Here is an 18,855-nt window from a genome sequence, read left to right as displayed (position 1 = left end):
AAACTGATGTTTAACAACGATGTGCTTGGCTCACCAAGATCTCTTGAGACTGTAGTGCCACAAAAGGCCAAAAAAAGGACTGTTGGCAGTCCAAGCCGGAAATCCCACGTGCGGCCTCATTTGTAACATAACACTGTAACATAACGCAGTATTATTTTCAAACCAATTTAGTGTTGTTGATCGAATAATAGCGATCAAGATATGCAAAGCCGTGGTGCACATATTTATACTTTTTTTTCCTTTTTGTGGCATTATAACTTCAAGGACTACTGGGTGCCTGCAACTTCTGACTTTTCTAGACTTCATTAACCCGTAGCAGTGTTGTCAGTCCTTTGTATACAGGGCTACGATTCGGAGGGGATTTGATACCCAGTCTTAGCTTAGTTTGATATCCATCACCGTCTTGCCACCAGACTTGTGGACAGTATTACGTACATCAGATTTCCCAAAATTTCATGATAAGATCCGGGATGATTTATTCTTCGTTTGTTTCCAGTCTTAATTCTTTTACTTAGCTTATTCTTGACAATTTGGAAATTAGATTGGGCACCGATCGATATTAGCCTCCTGCAACATCTTCATACTCAAGGAGTGTTTCATAATGGCATAGTCTTTCATGTCCAAGAATTTCAATAGCTTCTTTCGTCTCCCCAGATCATCGATTTAGAGCTAAAAGGTGTTCAATAGCAAGTTTATGGTAGTTTTTTAGATAATTATTTGAAAATGATGCCGATCTGCTGACCCCTTTACCAATACTTTGCTGCGTGACCATTTTCATCTAGCCTTACTTGATATGGTCTAGGAAGACTTCAATGATGTGCAGTACGACGGAACTTCACAATTTTAACACCTTCTCAAGGTTGAATCAAGGCGACCCGATGTGATCCCTCTAGTTCATAGAAAACATTGAAAATTCGAACAATTTGTGAATTTGTCACATGGTCAAAAGAAAGTGAACACCAGATCATGATGATCATGATGCATATCATCGCGCCTTCGATGTACGAACTGTTGCTCTCTCTTCATCTTCACTTCTACATATGTGGTAAGGTAAGACGATTTTTTTCCTAAGTCGATTTGCAGTAGGTGTCCCTAAAACGGTCATTACGCAATCATTTAGTCTTAATGAATTTCCCTCATGAAGTTTGGTGCCTGAGTTCCTCCAAAAACGTGTTAATGGCGAATTATTACGTCCAATAAAGAAGCAAAATATATTTTTGGCACGTTCTCACAATCATAATTGCTTCCATATGTATAAAGCTCTTGTGCCACGCAGTGTATTATGCTACTCTTTTAGTGAGCCACCATCGTACACCTTTGTTTCAGTGGGGTATGGCTCTTTCCAGCATCAGTTGTATCGCTTCATAAGACTAATCACTCGTTCGTACAGGAAAGTATTAGCATCGATGCCATAAACGAAATCCAAATGGGTCCACCGTGGATCAGGTACGCGGAACAGACCAATCGAATTGGGCAAATATGAGTACAGTTTACGCACATCCGAGACGTCTGCCAGCAAATCGTTGTCACTGTAGTGCAAAGCTACCGGAGCCGTCACACGACGCAGCGGATAATCGGGCGGACGAATCGAACCGTACCGGGCCTGGTTAACGGATAAACCGAAGTCGTACTGTCGGAAGCGACCCGAGTTGTAACCCTGGGCGTAATGTATTAACTCGTATTTGGAGGCCCCTGCTGGTGTGTTGGCCAAAATAGCCGGAATCAGGGAACGATTGAGCTGAGGCGAGTTGTAGCCGGCGATCAGGAACAGCACATTAGCACACACCTCCTGGAACGGCGATTCGTCTTCGCACAGACGTTGGCCACCCAATACCATCATTTCGTTGCTAGGTAAAAACTCGTTCACACCCAGTAAGTTCGTGACCCGTTCTAGTTGATGCACAAACGGGGCAAAGGCACGTACAAACGGTGATCGCAGATTGCTCATAAAAGCTACCGGAGCTAACGCATGCATCGAGCGTATTTTCTTGTTGTAATCGGGTCGTGTTGATGCCATCACGAAGAACGAAGTCGTACCAAGCGAATGGCCTACGTAGTGCAGTGTCGTGCGGCCAGTGTACGCAAGTGTGTAATCGATCATGGCGGGTAGATCGAAGTATCCGATCTCGTGCCAGCTGAAGTCCCAGAAGTTCGTTTTGCGTGCATCCGGATCGTGGAAGATATGGCGGCGAGAATTGGTATTGCCTCGGGCATTACCCAACCACACATCGTATCCTGCGTCCACCAACATGTAGGCTATTGCTTTGCCTGGTCCGGCCACGACTAAATCCGCCGACGAGCTTAGTAGACCGTGCATCAGGAAGGCAACGTTCTTCCCCTTTACTACGGGATTCGCTGGACTGCCGGGAATACGGAACATCGTCAGGATATAACCATCCGCGGTCGTTACCTCATGCTGCTCGAGAAAGTATCCGTTCCCCAAAATCATGTCTACGGTATTCTTTGCCAATGTTAATCCAAATGCGCCAATAGCCAGCAAAAATAGTGTATTTTTATGTTTCACCATGACGCTTTCTGGAGTGACCACCTAACTCGGTTGGTGGTGTGGATTTACACAACGTTTTAATTTTATGTTTTTCAGAACCATGCGCTCCGGGGTAGTCACTTTTATAGAGTCCTGAGACTTCCATTGACTCGACATTATCAACATTAGTTCCTGTTACGCCACTGTTATGGTTAATAACACACGTCTGATGAGTATACTTTGTTTTTAATATATTAACTTCAATTTCCTTCTGTTTTTATTTTTAGCTGTACGTGTTCGCTGCTCTCGGGTTCGCAAATAGGAATAGAATTACAGTTGTTTCTTTGTTCCACGCTTTGGAAAGCGCGCTGCCAATATCAGCTACTACTATTACCTGTGTCTCGCTTTTAATTCGTCGCTGCCTGTCGTAATATTTGCAATTTAATTCTTTATCGTTTGTGATCTTATTCCCCCTAGGAGAGCTAGCTGTTCTCCTATCTCCCCGAATCAGTGAATGGTGTTGGTGAACAATCTCACGTAAAATAAGCCCGTCATTGTAGGTAGTCGCTTTTATCAGAAATCTGGCCGTGATAAGGAACTCGCTAAGCTAATTCGCGACTCAAATCTCTCATCGAAAAGCCATTTCAATGGAAGGGTTTTCTCTATTAAGGTAGCTTAATCGACACATTGATAGCTTCTTCAAATAGACTGTTGAGTTGTGCGCAAATAGAAGACCTAAGAAAAATAAGCAAGGCAACTCTTATCTCTACCCCCACGGAACACCCACCTTATCTATGTCTTATCCAACAAAAAAGGAACACCTTCTAAAGAGGGGCAACATACACCTTACAGCCTGTTCTCCTGATAGCGTTGTTTCATATTCAAACAACACGGTGAGAATTGTTCCCGCGATGCATAGTAAGCTCGTCCCTTATCGGTACACCTGAGCATGATAAGGAGACGATAAGCGATAGTACCGTAGACGGAGTACCGGACAATAAGGTACTTCCAAGATAAGACTAACTAACCCGTGTGAACCGTCTGTATGATGCCTGCTACTAGTACTGCACTCCTGTTCAATAGATCATGTAGGATATAAGGTATTGTTGAGCGATATTTATCGTACAATGCTGTCAGTACAAATGGAAGTGCTTTTTTGTACAGCGGTACATTTTGTTCCAGCGGCCAGCACCACGTTGGCACGCTGGTTTAACATTATTTCTTATTCCATGTTTACGATTCAGATTGCTCTTATTTAGAGACTCCAAAAAGTGCGCGTGACTCGCGTTATAAAATGCAACGTAAAAGCTACGGCATGTGACAGTTACAAATGTACAGGTACGTACGATAAAAAGCAACAATTACGAGGACAGTAATCTTTTTTAGCATGCCGGCAAATGTTACTGTCTTACGGTCCGCTTTGGCCATTATGTCTGAACTCCTAATAGTCGACTGGTTCGTAGTGCCGCAGCTCCTAACTTTCATGATAATGGAACAAATCCGTCAGGTGATAGGCAGCAAATCTTCAATGCCTAACCTAGATCGGAAGTGATATGACTTATGTTGCACGCACTGGTATGGTGGGTCTTGGGATTTTTTGAGGATTTGGTTTTTTTTTGCTGCTATTACCTTTAAACAAACCACTCGCTGTTGATCGATCGATTGCCGAATATCTTATCCGATTGCGAGCCGAAATATCAGTACGCGGTACAGCAAATCGGTTGTCCGTTTCGCATTGGTTATTAAGTTGGTCACCGCAGGTAAACCGCAGCAGTCAGTACTCGTTGCTGGTGGTTGCTGGTTGTCGTCGTCATGGCGCAACTGGTTCGATCTGTATGCTGTTCGCTTATCATCATTAGTGTCGCCATCTTAAGCAGTGCCAACGGTCAGCTTCAAGCGTTAAATCAAATTCCCATTGGACTGTTGGAACATCTGAAACGAGTGCCACAGGTATGGAACGCGACGTCCGCAAACGAGCAAGCTTGTCTCAATCAGCTGGACGTATTTGCGCGCTCATTCGATGCCGGTGAACCGTGGGCTCTTAGCAGTGAGTAGTGCATACCGAATCAGTCGAGATAGAACCAAAGAACCAAGGTAAGACATTATTTTATTTCTTCTACCACTCATACGCAGTGTACGATTCGTGGGGAAAAAATCCGGCCGGTATACTGTTCGGCAATGTGTTTGCGTTCGGTAACTTTGACCAATGTCGACGCATTTCGCACCAGAGTTCACTGACGAAGCTGGGCGGTCAGCATTGCACACTGTACATTGATCTTAGCCGCACCGGTGTTCCAGTACCTGCTCCGTTGCAGTATGGCGTCTGTATGCCGGATGCCTGCGATCCGCCAATGGTAGCCCAGCTTACCAACGCGTACTTCGCCGCCAACCAAATGTTTGTGGGTAATGGGCCACTGTTGGAAAAGTTCTGCTATCGCGATGAGGAACGATCCTTTCCCGCGGTCACCATCGTTGCGATGTAAGTTGTTGCTTGCGGTAACGCTACTGACGTCCAACGTATGTCGCATTGCTGACTAATCTTATCGCAAACCCTACCACAGTGTTTTGTTTTCAGTATACGGTGCAGTGCTGCTCATGGCCACGCTGGTGGAGCTGATCTTCCTCTACCAGAAGCAGGAAGCTCCCAGCTACGTGAAGCGTTTCTCGTTCTACACAAATCTTGGACATGTGTTCCGCATCGTACCGCGCACGGTAGGTAAGGACGGTGTGCTCGAGTGTGTCAACGGTGTTCGTGCGTTGTCGATGCTGTGGATTATCGTAAACCACGTGCACGATTCGGCCCTCGGTATACCGACGTTCAACATACCCGTACGGCAGGAGTACGCCGAAAGTTACTTCGGCGTGCTGTTCCATCGGTTAGGCGGAAAAGCGGTCGATATCTTTCTCATGCTGAGCGGCATGCTCGTAGCCATGAAGATGCTACGCGAGCTGGAACGAACGAGTCGGTTGAACGTGTTGGAACTTTGGATGCATCGTATCATACGCATCACACCAGCATACGCGGCATTAATTCTCTTCGGTATCGCTTTCGTGGACATAGTCGGCGAAGGTGTACTGTACAAGTTAGTCGCCGAGGAGCTGTTGAACGCGTGCACCACGAGCTGGTGGTCGGCGTTACTGTATGTGCAGAATTACGTTCATTACGAGTCGATGTGTTTCGTGCACACGTGGTACCTGTCGGTGGACATGCAGCTGTACATCGTGTCACCGCTGCTCATCTATCTGCTGTGGCGGTACGGCAAACGGTTCGTTCCGGCGATCGTCCTGCTGGCGCTGCTCTCGATCAGCTGCGTCTTTGCGACGTTCATGGTGAACGAGTATCGACTGAACCGATCGGCACCACGGGGCGATGGGCTGATGCCTCGTAAAACCTACCATCCGACGCACGCCCGTATGTCGGTTTGGTTGTTTGGCGTGCTGTTCGGGTATCTGTTGCATCACACCCGGGACACGCGGGTCAAACTCTCCAAACCAGTGCTAGCACTCGGTTGGCTGCTGACGATTGCGATCCTCGTCGTGACGGGATATTCGTTGAAGCAGCTGTACATCGGTGATTATACGCGTATCGACCCGGTTGCGGACGCGTTCTACGAGTCATTGCATCGTTCGTTCTGGGCGTTTGCCGTCATGTGGGTTATATTTGTGTGCATCAATCAGCAGGGTGGTATTGTCGATCGGTTTTTGGGCAATCCACTGTGGCAGCCACTGTCTCGATTGTCCTACTCGATGTATCTCGTACACATTGCCATACAGGCGATCACACTAACGCAGGCCCTTCGCTTCCCGGTCGAGTTTACCGTGGTAAACATATTCTACACATCGTTCGGGCTCATCAGTATTAGTGCCGCCATCGGAACGGTCTGGTGTATCGCGTTTGAGTATCCATTCTTTGGGCTAGAAAAGTACTTATTCAAGAAAAAGCAAGCTTCGGATTAAAAACAATTTGGGCGGTAGCATTTTTTTTTTGAGTATAAAAATGACATCTTTGTTTTATTAAACCACATCTGCAACTTTTCTTCGATACAACGGGCTCGTCACTGTACTACTGTACGAAATTGGAACTACATATTTCCGCAGTATGCACGAGGAGGGAACAAATTAAATATCTATCGCAGAATGAAGCCAGTCTTCCATCCTGCACGCAGTCAAAGGTCAATGTGTACAAAGTGAGTTTAGCTTAAGCGTGAGTGGGAAATGGTTTCCCACATGTTCTATTCATTCACCACCGGTAGGATAAACAATTTGTATGTGTGTATGTCGTCTCGATCGATTCGGAGATTCAGTGATTCGATTCGGGAATAAAATAAGACATCTATAGAACACGATCCGCTTTTACTGCGTCTACGCATCGGATTGGTGTTATACGAAATATGTACAACTGTCGGGGACCTTCCCACAGTCCACAAACATACATATGTGTTGAACTATACTCGAGAGGATTCCTTTTGATTCTATACCGTTTTTCGCCTAACGAAACAACGTTTTTCGCTCTGCCTAACAAATCGTAACCTAGCACTGTGTTTCAACAAAAATTTCTCTACGAATTGGTGACACACCGCTAGACCGATTAGTATCCTTTCTTTGGCTCCTTCGTAGCACACTTACTGAACACATCGATACATTTACGTACATAAGAACTAATCAGCATTGTTTTTTTTTCTTCTGGCGATTTGTGTTGTTTGTTTTTTTTTATTTCGTCCAATTCGTCGGGATTTTGATAAGACTGCATATCTTGGGCACGATTCTTAATCACGCACTGAAGTGCAGCGTTTTTTTTTTTGTTTCTTTGCCTACTCAAAATAAAGGATAAAACTAATTAATTGGTCCTATCAACCATCGTACCAAAGGCAAAAATATAAATAATCTCCATATTACACTTCCTGGGGTGACACCGGTTCCACACGACTGGACCGGGTATCAAATCCCCCCGTAGCAAGGACTGACTATCCGGCTACGTAGTAAAAATATGTCCAGTAATACAGATATGCCGGCGTGATCTTTAAAGATCGTTAAGCCAGGAAGAAGAAGAAGAAGATTACACTTCCTGTTCGTACATCCTGGCATCCAGCTCATTCTGTCGGATACTAATCATAAGATACTATTTAAAAATTAATATTCCTTTTCCAACACAAATTTACGGCAGTTGTAGCAACGCTGAACATCTCCCATTATTTTCCCATTTGAAAGGAACATAACACTAGTGCCAGGTCCACTACACAGGGGCGGTCCGGAGATGTGTGTGTGTTAAACGGTACCAGTTCCGCACAGCAATACCGGGTATCAATCCCATCCGGACCGTGTCCCCCACGTGCCAAGGACTGACTATCCGGCTATGTGGCAAAACAAGTCTAGTAAGCCAGAAATGGCCGGCGTGACCTTAGAGGTCGTTAAACCAAGAAAAAAGAAGATAACACTATTGCCCCATACTGTGCTCCAATCGTTTACTTTCGTCCTTCAAACTTTTGCTGCAATGAAGCAACGTTGGACACTTTCCCTGGACCGGGACGTGCGGCAGCAGTCAATAGTTTCCCATTGCCGATCGTTGCTGGCGTTGGTTTGGCGGCCGTTTTCGGTTTTCCACTCACCACCGTGGTCGATGGTGGTACCGGCACTTTCCCCGTTACGGTCCCATTCGGTAGGGAACCGTTGGCAATGCTACCCCGTGGCGAGGGAGTACGCGTGCGGACGGATGTGTTCGCTTGTGAAGGCAGTTTTTTGGTGGTAATGCTGGTGGCGGGCGTTGCGTTTGATTTTTCCGATGCTATTTTGGCTTTTGCGGCAGCCACCACCGAACCGGAGCGTGCATTGTTCGTCAGTACGCTGTGGTACGGTTTGTAGGATGTACCGGTAGTGCCATTTGTTGTGGCGTTATTGATGCTGTTCGTTGGTGTCGCTTTTTTCGACGGTTCCTTACTGCTGATGGGACCTTGAAATTTTATTTGATTTAACACATTGCCTGTGGCGTTGCTAGTTTGGCCAACCTTCGATGGTACAGCCGCCACCGGTACAGTGGATTTGAAGCTACTTATACCTGTCGATAGTGCTTTCGCCGTAGGTACCGTGCCATTCGTAGATGGTGTTATTCGAGCGATCGGCGTACTGTTAATTGCTGACGGGCGCAAATAACCGCTGGACGTTGTGCTGACACCCGAGTTTCGGTTCTGCAACGGACTGTCATCCTCCAGCTCGTCATCATCGTCGTCTTCCGTCGCATCGAAATCATCATCATCGTCAAGTATCTCGGACGTGTTTACGTACGTCGGCTCATCATCTTCCGGTGAGGCTAATGTGGCGGTCACATTTGCCGCTACCACCGTCGTTGCCGGGTGACTGGCGGTAGATGAAGATTTCCTACTTCCACTCTCACCACGACGCAACGTGGACGCAATGTACACCGAGTCACCGTTGCGACTCTCGATCTCGTTTACGATTTCGCCCAACAAACCCATACTCTCCGAACTGCCTCCGGACGAAATAGCCGGTGGCGAAAGGGCGCTCGGGGGCGAGGGCGATTCATCGATCACGGAGTAGATGTTGTCCGAACCGAGCGAAGAATGTCCAGTACCGTTTCCACTGTCACGACAGTCGTCATACTCGTGCCGTTGATTAGCGCCCTCCCTCGATCCGGTTGGCGTAATGATTCTAACCGATTTCGGTGGAGGAGGATTCTGATAACCAGGAACGCCGGGAATTTTCATGGCCGTCGTTTGAGTAACAGCTGCCGGTACGGGTGGTCTCGGTGGTGGGATGGTGGGCCGTGTGCCCACCATACTTTGCGGTCGCTTTAAAGCAGCACCGGTTCCCTTCTTACCCGACGAACCACTACCGATCGAACCATTTTCCGACCGGTCAGAACGATCGTCAACGATGCGTACCTTGCGCGAAACATTTCCAACGGTCGATTCTGGATCGCGCATGCTTTTAGCACGCTGCACGGATACTCCTATCAGGGGCGGTTGCTTCTCCTCGCTCAATGTATTAATGTCGGCCAAGCCAGGCATACTTTTCGCCAGCTCCGGATTATTCTGATCGATCGGTATCGGTGCGGAGATGTCGATGTTACGTAGCTTCTCCTTATCGATCACCTTCAGTTGTTTCGGTTCCGGCTTGGGAGGTTTCTCTTCCTTTTTCAAATACGACGTAATGCGATTCAGCTTGCTTTCCTTCGCCTTTTTGTCCTTGCTGACAGGGTTGATTAGCACTTCGGCGGACAGTGTGCTCGATGTATCGGACGGGATCCCTGTGGAGGGATTCGTAACCACCAGGGATTCGTTGGTGGCCGTCGCCGGTGGAAGCATTGGTGCAGGTCGGATAGGAACGTTGGAGGATGTCTTTTGCGTGACGCCAGCCACCACCACCAATTCTCGCGAGGTAGACGATTCGAGGATCGGGCTGGAAATGATCGGCCGGGCGGTAGAGCCGGGATTGGCCGGCGGTAATGCCGGTGCTGCCGATTTGTCTAGCTGATGCTCGTGGTTGGCCAGTTTGCACCCGTTGACGCGGGCTTGTGAAAACGCTGACACGCTGTTACCTGCCGTATTGTATGTCGCTACATTATCTAAGCTATTGCTACGGTCATTGCTACTGTCACGTGCTAGCGTTTTTAGCGGTACGGGTACGGGAGGTGCAGCACGGGCTGGGACAGCATTGATGGACATATCCTCAATACACTTAGCGACCGGCTGTACGAACGCCACCTTGGGGGACTTTTTATGAACACCCGGGACGCCGCCAACCGTGGACTGGGGAAGGGGTTGCAGGGTGAATCCTTTAAATTTACCAAACATATTGTTGTTGGCCACAAAGTCCGATTCGTTCGGTGCGACTGCGTTACCGGCCGTAGACGAGGGACGGAGCAGAGCCGCATTCATATCCGAGTCCGGTGAATTCGGTGAGGATGGCAGTATTGTGTGCGTTGAGCTGGCCGAATGTGAACCGTCCGGTTTAATGTGTGTTGTCAAGCTGTAAAAGGCAAAATTATATAATGTGTTAGAGAGCACTCGAGTTTTTGATTTTTTTTCAGGAATATAAGCAACATGCAATACGATATAAAAGAGCTCGTTAGTACATTACTTTACAAAGTATTGCATCACATACAACAAATATCGATTTTCAAATAAAATTGTACAGGGGTTTCGAATTCATGTGGTTAAATTTGAACCTTTACTGAATTATTTTGAAATTTAAGTGGAATGTGTAAAGGTAAATGTTAAATTGTTTAATGTTTGGAATCAAATCTGTGCGAAGCTTTTTATAATTTACATGAAGAATGTGTTAGTCGAAAAAGCTTTCGAATGAATTAATTTCATTTTCCAGAAATTTCGAAAGATTTCACATCTACCTCAACAATCATCTTATTGTCAAACAACCGTATAGAAATAGGAAATAAAGCATTCCAAATAGTTTAATCAAGTCGAAATCAACAAATCAATCATAAAAATATAACAACTACGAAAGAATAACACATTCCACAAAATATCATACATTCATTTTGGTGCAAAAAGTAAAAATTGTAACAAGACCAATTCAAATGTTGAGAAAACCTAAAATTATGAAATAAACGTCCATTGCCATTGTGAAACTCCAACGCATAACTTGTGCCTTTTATTTAAAGAGCAACGAACGTCTATCCTTGATAAGGTCTCGATCACTCCAACGATCAATAAATAATTGATATTGTAATATTAATAGTTGTTATGGCAATTGTGACAAGTAAAGTAATCGTCAGGCATAAGCAAAGTGCCGAAAAATTGTTTAATATTACGCAACATCTTTAAAATAGGAACTCAAAAACCCTGTAATAGAACTTGCAGTTGATGTTAAAGCGAGAAAGATGAATTATTCAACTACGTTATGCATTCGGATAACTATTGTGTTATGATGATGTATATTCCACATATTATGATATGGTTCTCAAATGATATCATAGGTGAAGGATTAAATTGAATTGAATATATCTATGAACATACTACAATATACGTGTACACATACCCATGCTACTAATATCTATATATACCACCACCATTCGTGAACGCCAAAGAAGAACGAAATCGAAGAAAGAACACACTACTGTAGTACTACTTTCTACCAACCAATTTAGCGGTCAATTCACTTTACAAGCAAGTATTTGCGTAACGCAACGGTTCATGCATCCAACGGGAAAGAAAAGACAAACTCCACACAAATAAACTAAAGATGCAGCTCGGTGCTAGCATTAAGCAGCGCTGGATTAGTGCTGGACACTAGACGCATGTCACCGATCAAGACGTGCCGCTGGCCGGCAGAAGCTGCACGCGGTATTTCGGGTGCCTTGCGCAACGTAGCAATGTTTGTGCTCGAAACTAGCTGTACTTCACCGATCAACGGTACACGTCTATCACGGGACTGCGAATGGTGCGCTGCGGTGAAAACAAATTGACCATCACCATCACCGCTACTGCTGGCACCGAACGACGAAAGGGCAGTGCGAGAATTAGAAAACGAAGCGACAAGTGCCGACTGTCGCGGTACGTACGCATTCGGTGGCGGTTTGCGTTTGCCATTGAAGGTATGCCCATTGCGTAGATAGTATACGACGAAGGCGAAGATGGTGCATACTGGCACAACACCACAGAAGAAAATGTACATCAAGCGACGGAATCCAGCGGTAGCTGCAAACAAAGACAGAATAAGAATGATAATTTAAATTGCTCGTGTTTGGTTTTTTACTTTTACACTGTTTCCATTCATTACCATTTGGATCGGTTGCTGGTCCACTGTCGAGTGATCCTCCGTGCCCCGGAAGGTTACAAAGTGGCGGCGCAAAGCCGGACTCGCAATGACAGTGACCCTCGCTATTGCACACACCCTTGCCGTTACAATTTTCCGGACATGCGGCACCACTACCGCTGGCCCTCAGCTTCTCCACCGACATGCACATCTGATTGAGGCACATCTTTCCCTCGCCACATTTGGCACCGTCTGGCGTAAGGCCCGGATCTACCTTCTGCAACCCAAGATCGACGATTGCGGTCCGGCACGGTATTACACTACCGTTGTACGTCATGAAGCTATGCGACAGTATTGCCACCGATTCCATACCGAACTCGAGCCTTTCGTTTAAATGGCGACAGTGAAGCATCCCACAGTGTACGTCCGCTTCGTCACACTTGACGTATTCGTTTTTCACTCGATTGTAACCACAGTTTCCATGTCTGCTACCGTCCTCATTCTTAACGTAGCATTGCTCGGACGATTTCCCGGTCGGACCCCAGAGCAATCGGCACTGGTCATTCTGTGAGCGGCATGTACCGCGGTAACAGAACGCTTTGCCATTGTCACAAATTTCCGTATCGCGCTTAAACACATCACCCGGACAGTACTCGGATTCACCGGAACAGTACTCGGGCAGATCACACTCACCGTCCGCCTGTCGGCAAACCGTACCACCCACCATCGGTTTGCACGTCCGCAAGTCGCAACATTCACCCGTCGCGCAGGATGCGTTCGAGTGGAGCATGCAGGTGCGCGGATCGCAACACGAATTGTCACAGTAGTCTGGCAGCCCACAGTCGCACTGTTCGCCCGCTTCCACAAACCCATTGCCACAGACGGGCGAATCGAAAAGACTCTCCGGTTTGTTCATCAAGCAGTAGTTCATGCCGTGATGAAACGCTAGACTTAGCTGATCGATCGAGCAGCGGCTCCAGTGCTTCGGTGCAATTGACGAGCTGGATGCGGACATGATGCACCGTTCCTCCGGACATTCGCAATCGGCCGTATCATGCTCCATGCCGAAGTTGTGACCCATCTCGTGCGCAACCGTCGTCGCCTGCACACCGATGATCTCGCTGTGATACATCTCCACACCGCCGGAGAACTCGTACGTACAGATCGGTCCTTTCAGTGCTTTGCCTACGACACCACCGTCAAAGTGTTCCTTCGTAAAGAGCTGCGCGTTATCATTCGGATGATCCTTCATGAGCGTTTTCTTGCGGTAGTGCAGAAAGTTTTTCAGCGTCACCTCGCCATCCTTTGACAGCTCGATCTCGTCACCCTCGTTCCAGACAACCACACCGACCAACCCGACAAAGATGTTCAGCGGTTCGTACAGTGCGTTGATGATGTTCGTTATATCCTTACAGTACTGCTGGACGGCTTTGAAATTTTCACGCATCGTCTTGAACATCTTATTGTCCACCACGATCACCAGCTCGACGTAGCTCGAGTACTTATTCGCATTGTACGGACCGCGGATCTTGGGCGAAGACGAGCCGGACGAAGTGGCACGTTTCTCGCGCTGAAAAAAGGTAAGGGAAAAGTGAATCAATAAATTGTCATTCCACCATCAACTTTATGTGTCCAATAAATTGCAAGCTAATCCAATCAAACACACAAGCGCTACGTACCTTCGGTGTTGCTGCCATATGTTGCTGGTACAGCTCTGGATCGTGGGTTGCGTTGATGTGTCCTCCCGCGTAGCTACATCGGTGACCTCCACCATTCGGTCCAGCGGGAACTAAATCTGCGTGTCTGATTATAATGGGGGTGCAGCAAGAAAGCAGTATGAAGTGCATTAGATAAAACCAGACCGTTGAGCAAGCTTTGCGACTTACCGATAAATAAAGTGTTCACCAAGGTCGATCCTTGCCGTTTCGTTGTTAGTACCGTGGCTTTTTACAGTCGCCGGTGGACTTTCGATATAATACGTATCGTCGGTATCGATGATCATGCCTCTAATGCCTGCCGTCTCACCGCACGTTGAAATTGCCACCCTAGAGTCGGGTTTGCCGCGTATCTTGCCCTGAATGATCAAACGAAACCGAATGTGGATATGAAGATATATCCGGCACCGGGGTGTTTTCTAACCATTGCTACATACCTGATAATGGCAAAGATCCACCTCCTCCGGACGGTTGTATCGTACGACTTGTTTGCCAGTACTGTTCGGCAGCTGATAGCTAAGAAAGTGTCCGTCCGGTAAAAGCCGTTTGTTTAGTTGTAAATCTAATATCACATCAGCTTCGTTTAATGTATAACTTAATGTTAAATGCGACGCGTGAAGCCCGTTCTATAGAGTGGTGAAAAAATAAACCAAAAATACATTACAACATTGAATTCGTCAAGGGAATTCTCACATCCTATTGAAGCTTACCTCTTCGCGTGTGTCTGTTAAGGATCGCTTATGCCGGCCATGTTGCAGCTGGGGCGTTATTCTACCATAGTGTGAGAATTCTTTGGAAGGATGAAATCGATGCTCATCTGCAAGTTGAAATAACGAAAGGAAATGGTTTCAATAGAGATGCCATAAAGCTGAGACTGGTGAGTTGGATGTGATGTTCAATTTCTATGCTTTCTAAACATTTTTCCTGATACAGACAAGTTTCGTACAATCAGCGGCTAGTGTCTTCTCCTTACCATCAGCGCCAACCATTTTATTGAACAAAATACGACTTCACGTAGAAATTATGGCGCCATTAAGCTCCTGCACTATACGTATCATAAAGTTGGATTTATTAACTGAGAAAGATACATACACGGTACACCGTGTTTGTTTTCCTTCTCTTAAAAACAATCGGATCTGTGCTTGTAAAATCTTTATCGTCTTCGGTTTGAGTACGAAAACATGTAGGTACGGTCGTAACAAACAACTCAAATGATCTTATAACCCCTTTTTGTAGCATCGCACATGGACAGCAGCTTCCAGCAGTTGTACACGACGCCAAAAAAAAAGAGGAAAAGCTCCAACAAGTGCTCACACGTGCATTCAAAAGCAAACAAAAATATGTGTTGCTCTTGCCTTTTATTTCACGTCAGCTCGAAACGTATATTAGCTCGCGTTCCCTGCTCTGAAACTAGTTCTACTGTACGCCAAAAGGTGTACTGCAAGTGGGGGAAAAAATGCGTCCAAGCAAAAGAAAGTGCCCGGTACGGATTTGGGTCAGTCTACCCGAGATGCAACGCCGCAAAAGAACCACAACACCGGGAACGGCGGGCCCGAGATACTAATGACGGGCGTTTAAAGCTGTTAATATGGCTGTGTGTTTGTGTGACAAAGGTGCAGTGAAGTACGTGGGCCAACGTTTATGCTCCTCTGAAGCGTCCGAACCTACCGACTCGCCTTGCCACCTTGATTCGTGAGAGGAACCAAGCAATAATCCACGAAAAAAAGCATACCCGATGAAATTAAGAAACCGTTTTTCAGATTAGACATGGCATGAGGTCTTCTTGCAACAAGACGAACTTCCAGCAGGAAAGCGAGAAAAAAGTTGCCAGTTACGGAATTGCAAGACGCTTAACGGATCCACTGACTCGAGACCAACGTATGGACGCCTACACGTGAAGGTTTCTTTTAAGACTAACTTCATTCAACATTTATCAAGTCTTAACTGCGAAAGGGGTCTATGATGGATTCTCTTTTACGTAAATTTATTTTATAATTTTATATACATTAACTTCAGATTTGCATTGACATGCAAGATTTACAAGAACTTCCCTCTGTAAGTTCGTTTGGTATATCAACAGATCAAAAGAACTTCTTCGTTATAATTTAACTGGTTTCAAACCACTATTCATTATCTCACCAATAGTTTGATAGAAGACGCCTTAAATTTACCTTACACTTATAATTCCAACACTAAATAGCTAAAGATTATTTTTTACAATATTATTTATTGTACGTGAAATTGCGGTCAAGCTATTTATATGAAGTGATTTTTTTCCATTGATTTGAAAAACAAACCAAGTTCAACTTGCTAAAGCTCGAGAAAGTAACAAATATATCAAATACACCATTAGTTGTTCATCTTGAATGTGCAAAACTAAATGAAACGATCCCAACTTTTAATCACTTCAGCTATAAAACCTTGTGAGATGTGAAGAATTGTTCCAGCAAATTGTTGCACGGATATTAACGTATATTCAAAGAAACAATATAACAAAGGTTTGTACAACTAGTCGAATAAATTGGAAAAAAAATTGGAGGAGAATTGAGAAAACATTTTAAAAAGGGTAAAAAATTGGAATCATGTCACGATTCTGTTCAAGTTGAAGTGAAAAATGAGTGGTGCATGAGCAATTTTTACCCAAATTTTTTTCAACATTAAATTGATTCTGTCCATAACTTTCCCAGCTGATAAGCTGTATCATGGATCATGATGTATAATTATAATTAATATTTACAAACACGAAAAAAATAAATTTATAAACGTCGAATAGCTTTGCGAATCCATAAGCTGAGAAAGCTTTATCCAAATACGTTTCTAGTTGCCAAAAACTTGAGAAATAAATTAGAAATTCGACATCTACTTTCACATATTCTAGTTCAACTTGAAAATAAACCAAAAATGGCTCAAAATTCACCATTTCATCTCAAAGGCCTTATATTATAAAGTTTTGTTCAAAAAAATATTCAAAATAGTTGAAAATTTTTACGATTTCCGATCAAGAGTAATATGACACAGAGTAATGCGAACAGTTTGCTACTCCAAAACAGTAAATCCCACTCACAAAGAAGAAGCGATTAGTTCGCCTCTGCGGATGTGCCAATTTACCAACTACGCCGAAGAAGTTGTCACTGGGGTGGAAATGAATCCACGCTATTGTACCGTTCCAGAACTTGTAACACTCTACGGCTTCACAGTTTTCTCAGTTTGCTAATTCGTTGCGCTAATCATTCATGCCTTAGCTCGGGGCGAGACACTAGATAACATCAGTCAAGTGGGTGCCACAAGTGACACCATCTGGAAAGCATCCGAGGGTGTGGGATATAAGAGTACCATTCTTATGTTTTTCTTCAGCAAAAGCAGTCTTGGGTCTTGGGTGCAAATCTTGCGACAGATTATGCAACAGGGTGTGCTGGGAAGTAGTGACACTTCACGTACATGGTGCCGCGAATGAGTGCACAAGTGCTTGGTAAAGAGTAATTAACATCCGTGATTTGAACGCGATGCAGGGTTTGTCTCTGTGTCAACATTTTGCACTTGGACTGACTCGATTAAACATTGCGGCATTTGTGCCTAACTATGGGCGAATGATTGATTTGCCATTGACGGAATTTGATAAAGGTGTAATCAGACTGTATTGTGTTGGCACACTACTTTCATGGTGCTGATTTTACTTTTTCTGTGCTTATTGGACGTTTGACGATGCGTGCTAAATCGCATTTCCAACGATGGGTGGTCCACCGAAGGTCAAGGGTGGCTTATAACCTCAGATCCTTCGCATCAGCTATTCATTGTGTACGATTATGATGCTAGTAAACGTTTGATGCTTCCTTTGAGCCATAAAATATTGCTGATAGCAGTAGTTTCTGCGAATCAATAAACGTATCGGCAATAAACAATGTGCTAGCATTGGAAACACATTTCCGTAAATTTGTTTAAATATGATTTTTGTAAGCAAATTTTTTTTACACTTCATTTAAGTTGGTTTATTTTCTTCGCTTTGTTAAATACCAATAGAAAATGCGAGAAACGGGAACCACCTTTTGCAGTACCCCCGAAAAGAAAAGTAATTTACATTGCACGCGCTGCACAAAAAAAGTCGATTAAGGGTAGATGAAATTAGCATTTGACCTACAAAGCCAACCTTAGCGTTTACGAGCCAAAAAGGAAATCGATTTTATTGCCGCAAAGCAAAAAGAAAAAGCACCGATTGTATTCAAACCAAAAATTTTACACTTCTTAATCGTGCCCTTCACTGGAGGGTAGGGTCATTAGCCTTCATTCTTGCACTTTTTGCTCCTCCAGCAATGGCTTCACAGCATCCCCAACGAAGGTTTGGTTTATTTCGCTTGAGGGTAGTTTTCGATTGAAATCAATTCTACAACAAAAACGGAACTTTTGCAAACCGTGCAAAATTAGCGACTCTCTCTCTCTCTCTCTCTCTTCCGTTCTCTTTGTGTGCCGTCAACGTAATCGAATCGGTTTGCCGGTTTCGTCTTCCATGACACGGAAAAAAGCAACGGGCCGTTTCCTTTCCGTTGATAGATTTTCCGGTATGGCACCAATGTTTTGCGGGACACCGTACACGAATGGATTTGGCCCCACGCTGACGATTCTGCGAAATTAAAAGCCAATTATCGATCTTGCCGAACCGTAGCACCGGCCCCGGTGTTTCGGGATGTTTAAGCGGCTTGAATTGAACCAACGCACACAGGGAACTAACACAAAAGCGAAATGGACGCGAGGGCTTAAAGTACATACCGGGAGGCCAAAGATTTTGTGCTTTTGCGGGCGAATTTGGAATGGAGTGGAGATAAACATACGGACACCGTAAGAGGAACCGTTTTTTTTTGGCCGTTTGTCGAACACATTTGCAACGCTCTGTTCGTTTGTCTAGTGTGTGTGTGTGTGTGAGTATGATTTTAG

General features: G+C 45.1%; 3 protein-coding genes across 3 annotated transcripts in view; 1 reads left to right on the top strand and 2 right to left on the bottom strand.

Annotated features, from left to right (window-relative positions):
* Positions 1-3: 3 nt before the first annotated feature.
* On the bottom strand, positions 4-3,762 carry LOC125762277 (lipase 3-like). Its single transcript, XM_049424168.1, has one exon. The coding sequence runs from the start codon at positions 2,525-2,527 to the stop codon at positions 1,349-1,351; it is 1,179 nt and encodes a 392-aa protein (XP_049280125.1). The 5' UTR covers positions 2,528-3,762; the 3' UTR covers positions 4-1,348.
* A 10-nt stretch (positions 3,763-3,772) lies between these two features.
* LOC125762274 (O-acyltransferase like protein-like) lies at positions 3,773-7,018 on the top strand. Its single transcript, XM_049424164.1, has 3 exons — positions 3,773-4,532; positions 4,619-4,964; positions 5,047-7,018. The coding sequence occupies exons 1-3, from the start codon at positions 4,298-4,300 to the stop codon at positions 6,440-6,442; spliced, it is 1,977 nt and encodes a 658-aa protein (XP_049280121.1). The 5' UTR covers positions 3,773-4,297; the 3' UTR covers positions 6,443-7,018.
* A 201-nt stretch (positions 7,019-7,219) lies between these two features.
* LOC125762266 (uncharacterized) overlaps positions 7,220-18,855 on the bottom strand; it is a 37,538-nt gene continuing 25,902 nt past the window's right edge. The window contains exons 2-8 of the mRNA XM_049424151.1: positions 14,640-14,746; positions 14,367-14,555; positions 14,101-14,288; positions 13,894-14,017; positions 12,239-13,784; positions 12,021-12,156; positions 7,220-10,468 (exon numbers count right to left, since the gene is read on the bottom strand). Coding sequence (XP_049280108.1) covers positions 7,948-10,468; positions 12,021-12,156; positions 12,239-13,784; positions 13,894-14,017; positions 14,101-14,288; positions 14,367-14,555; positions 14,640-14,746 — 4,811 coding nt within the window. The 3' untranslated portion in view covers positions 7,220-7,947. The remainder of the gene's footprint in view (positions 10,469-12,020; positions 12,157-12,238; positions 13,785-13,893; positions 14,018-14,100; positions 14,289-14,366; positions 14,556-14,639; positions 14,747-18,855) is intronic.

The sequence above is a fragment of the Anopheles funestus genome, chromosome 2RL (assembly GCF_943734845.2).
Source record: "Anopheles funestus chromosome 2RL, idAnoFuneDA-416_04, whole genome shotgun sequence".
Classification (NCBI taxonomy): domain Eukaryota; kingdom Metazoa; phylum Arthropoda; class Insecta; order Diptera; family Culicidae; genus Anopheles; species Anopheles funestus.
Note: the sequence above shows the minus strand (reverse complement) of the source record. Positions and strands in the feature narration are given on the sequence as shown.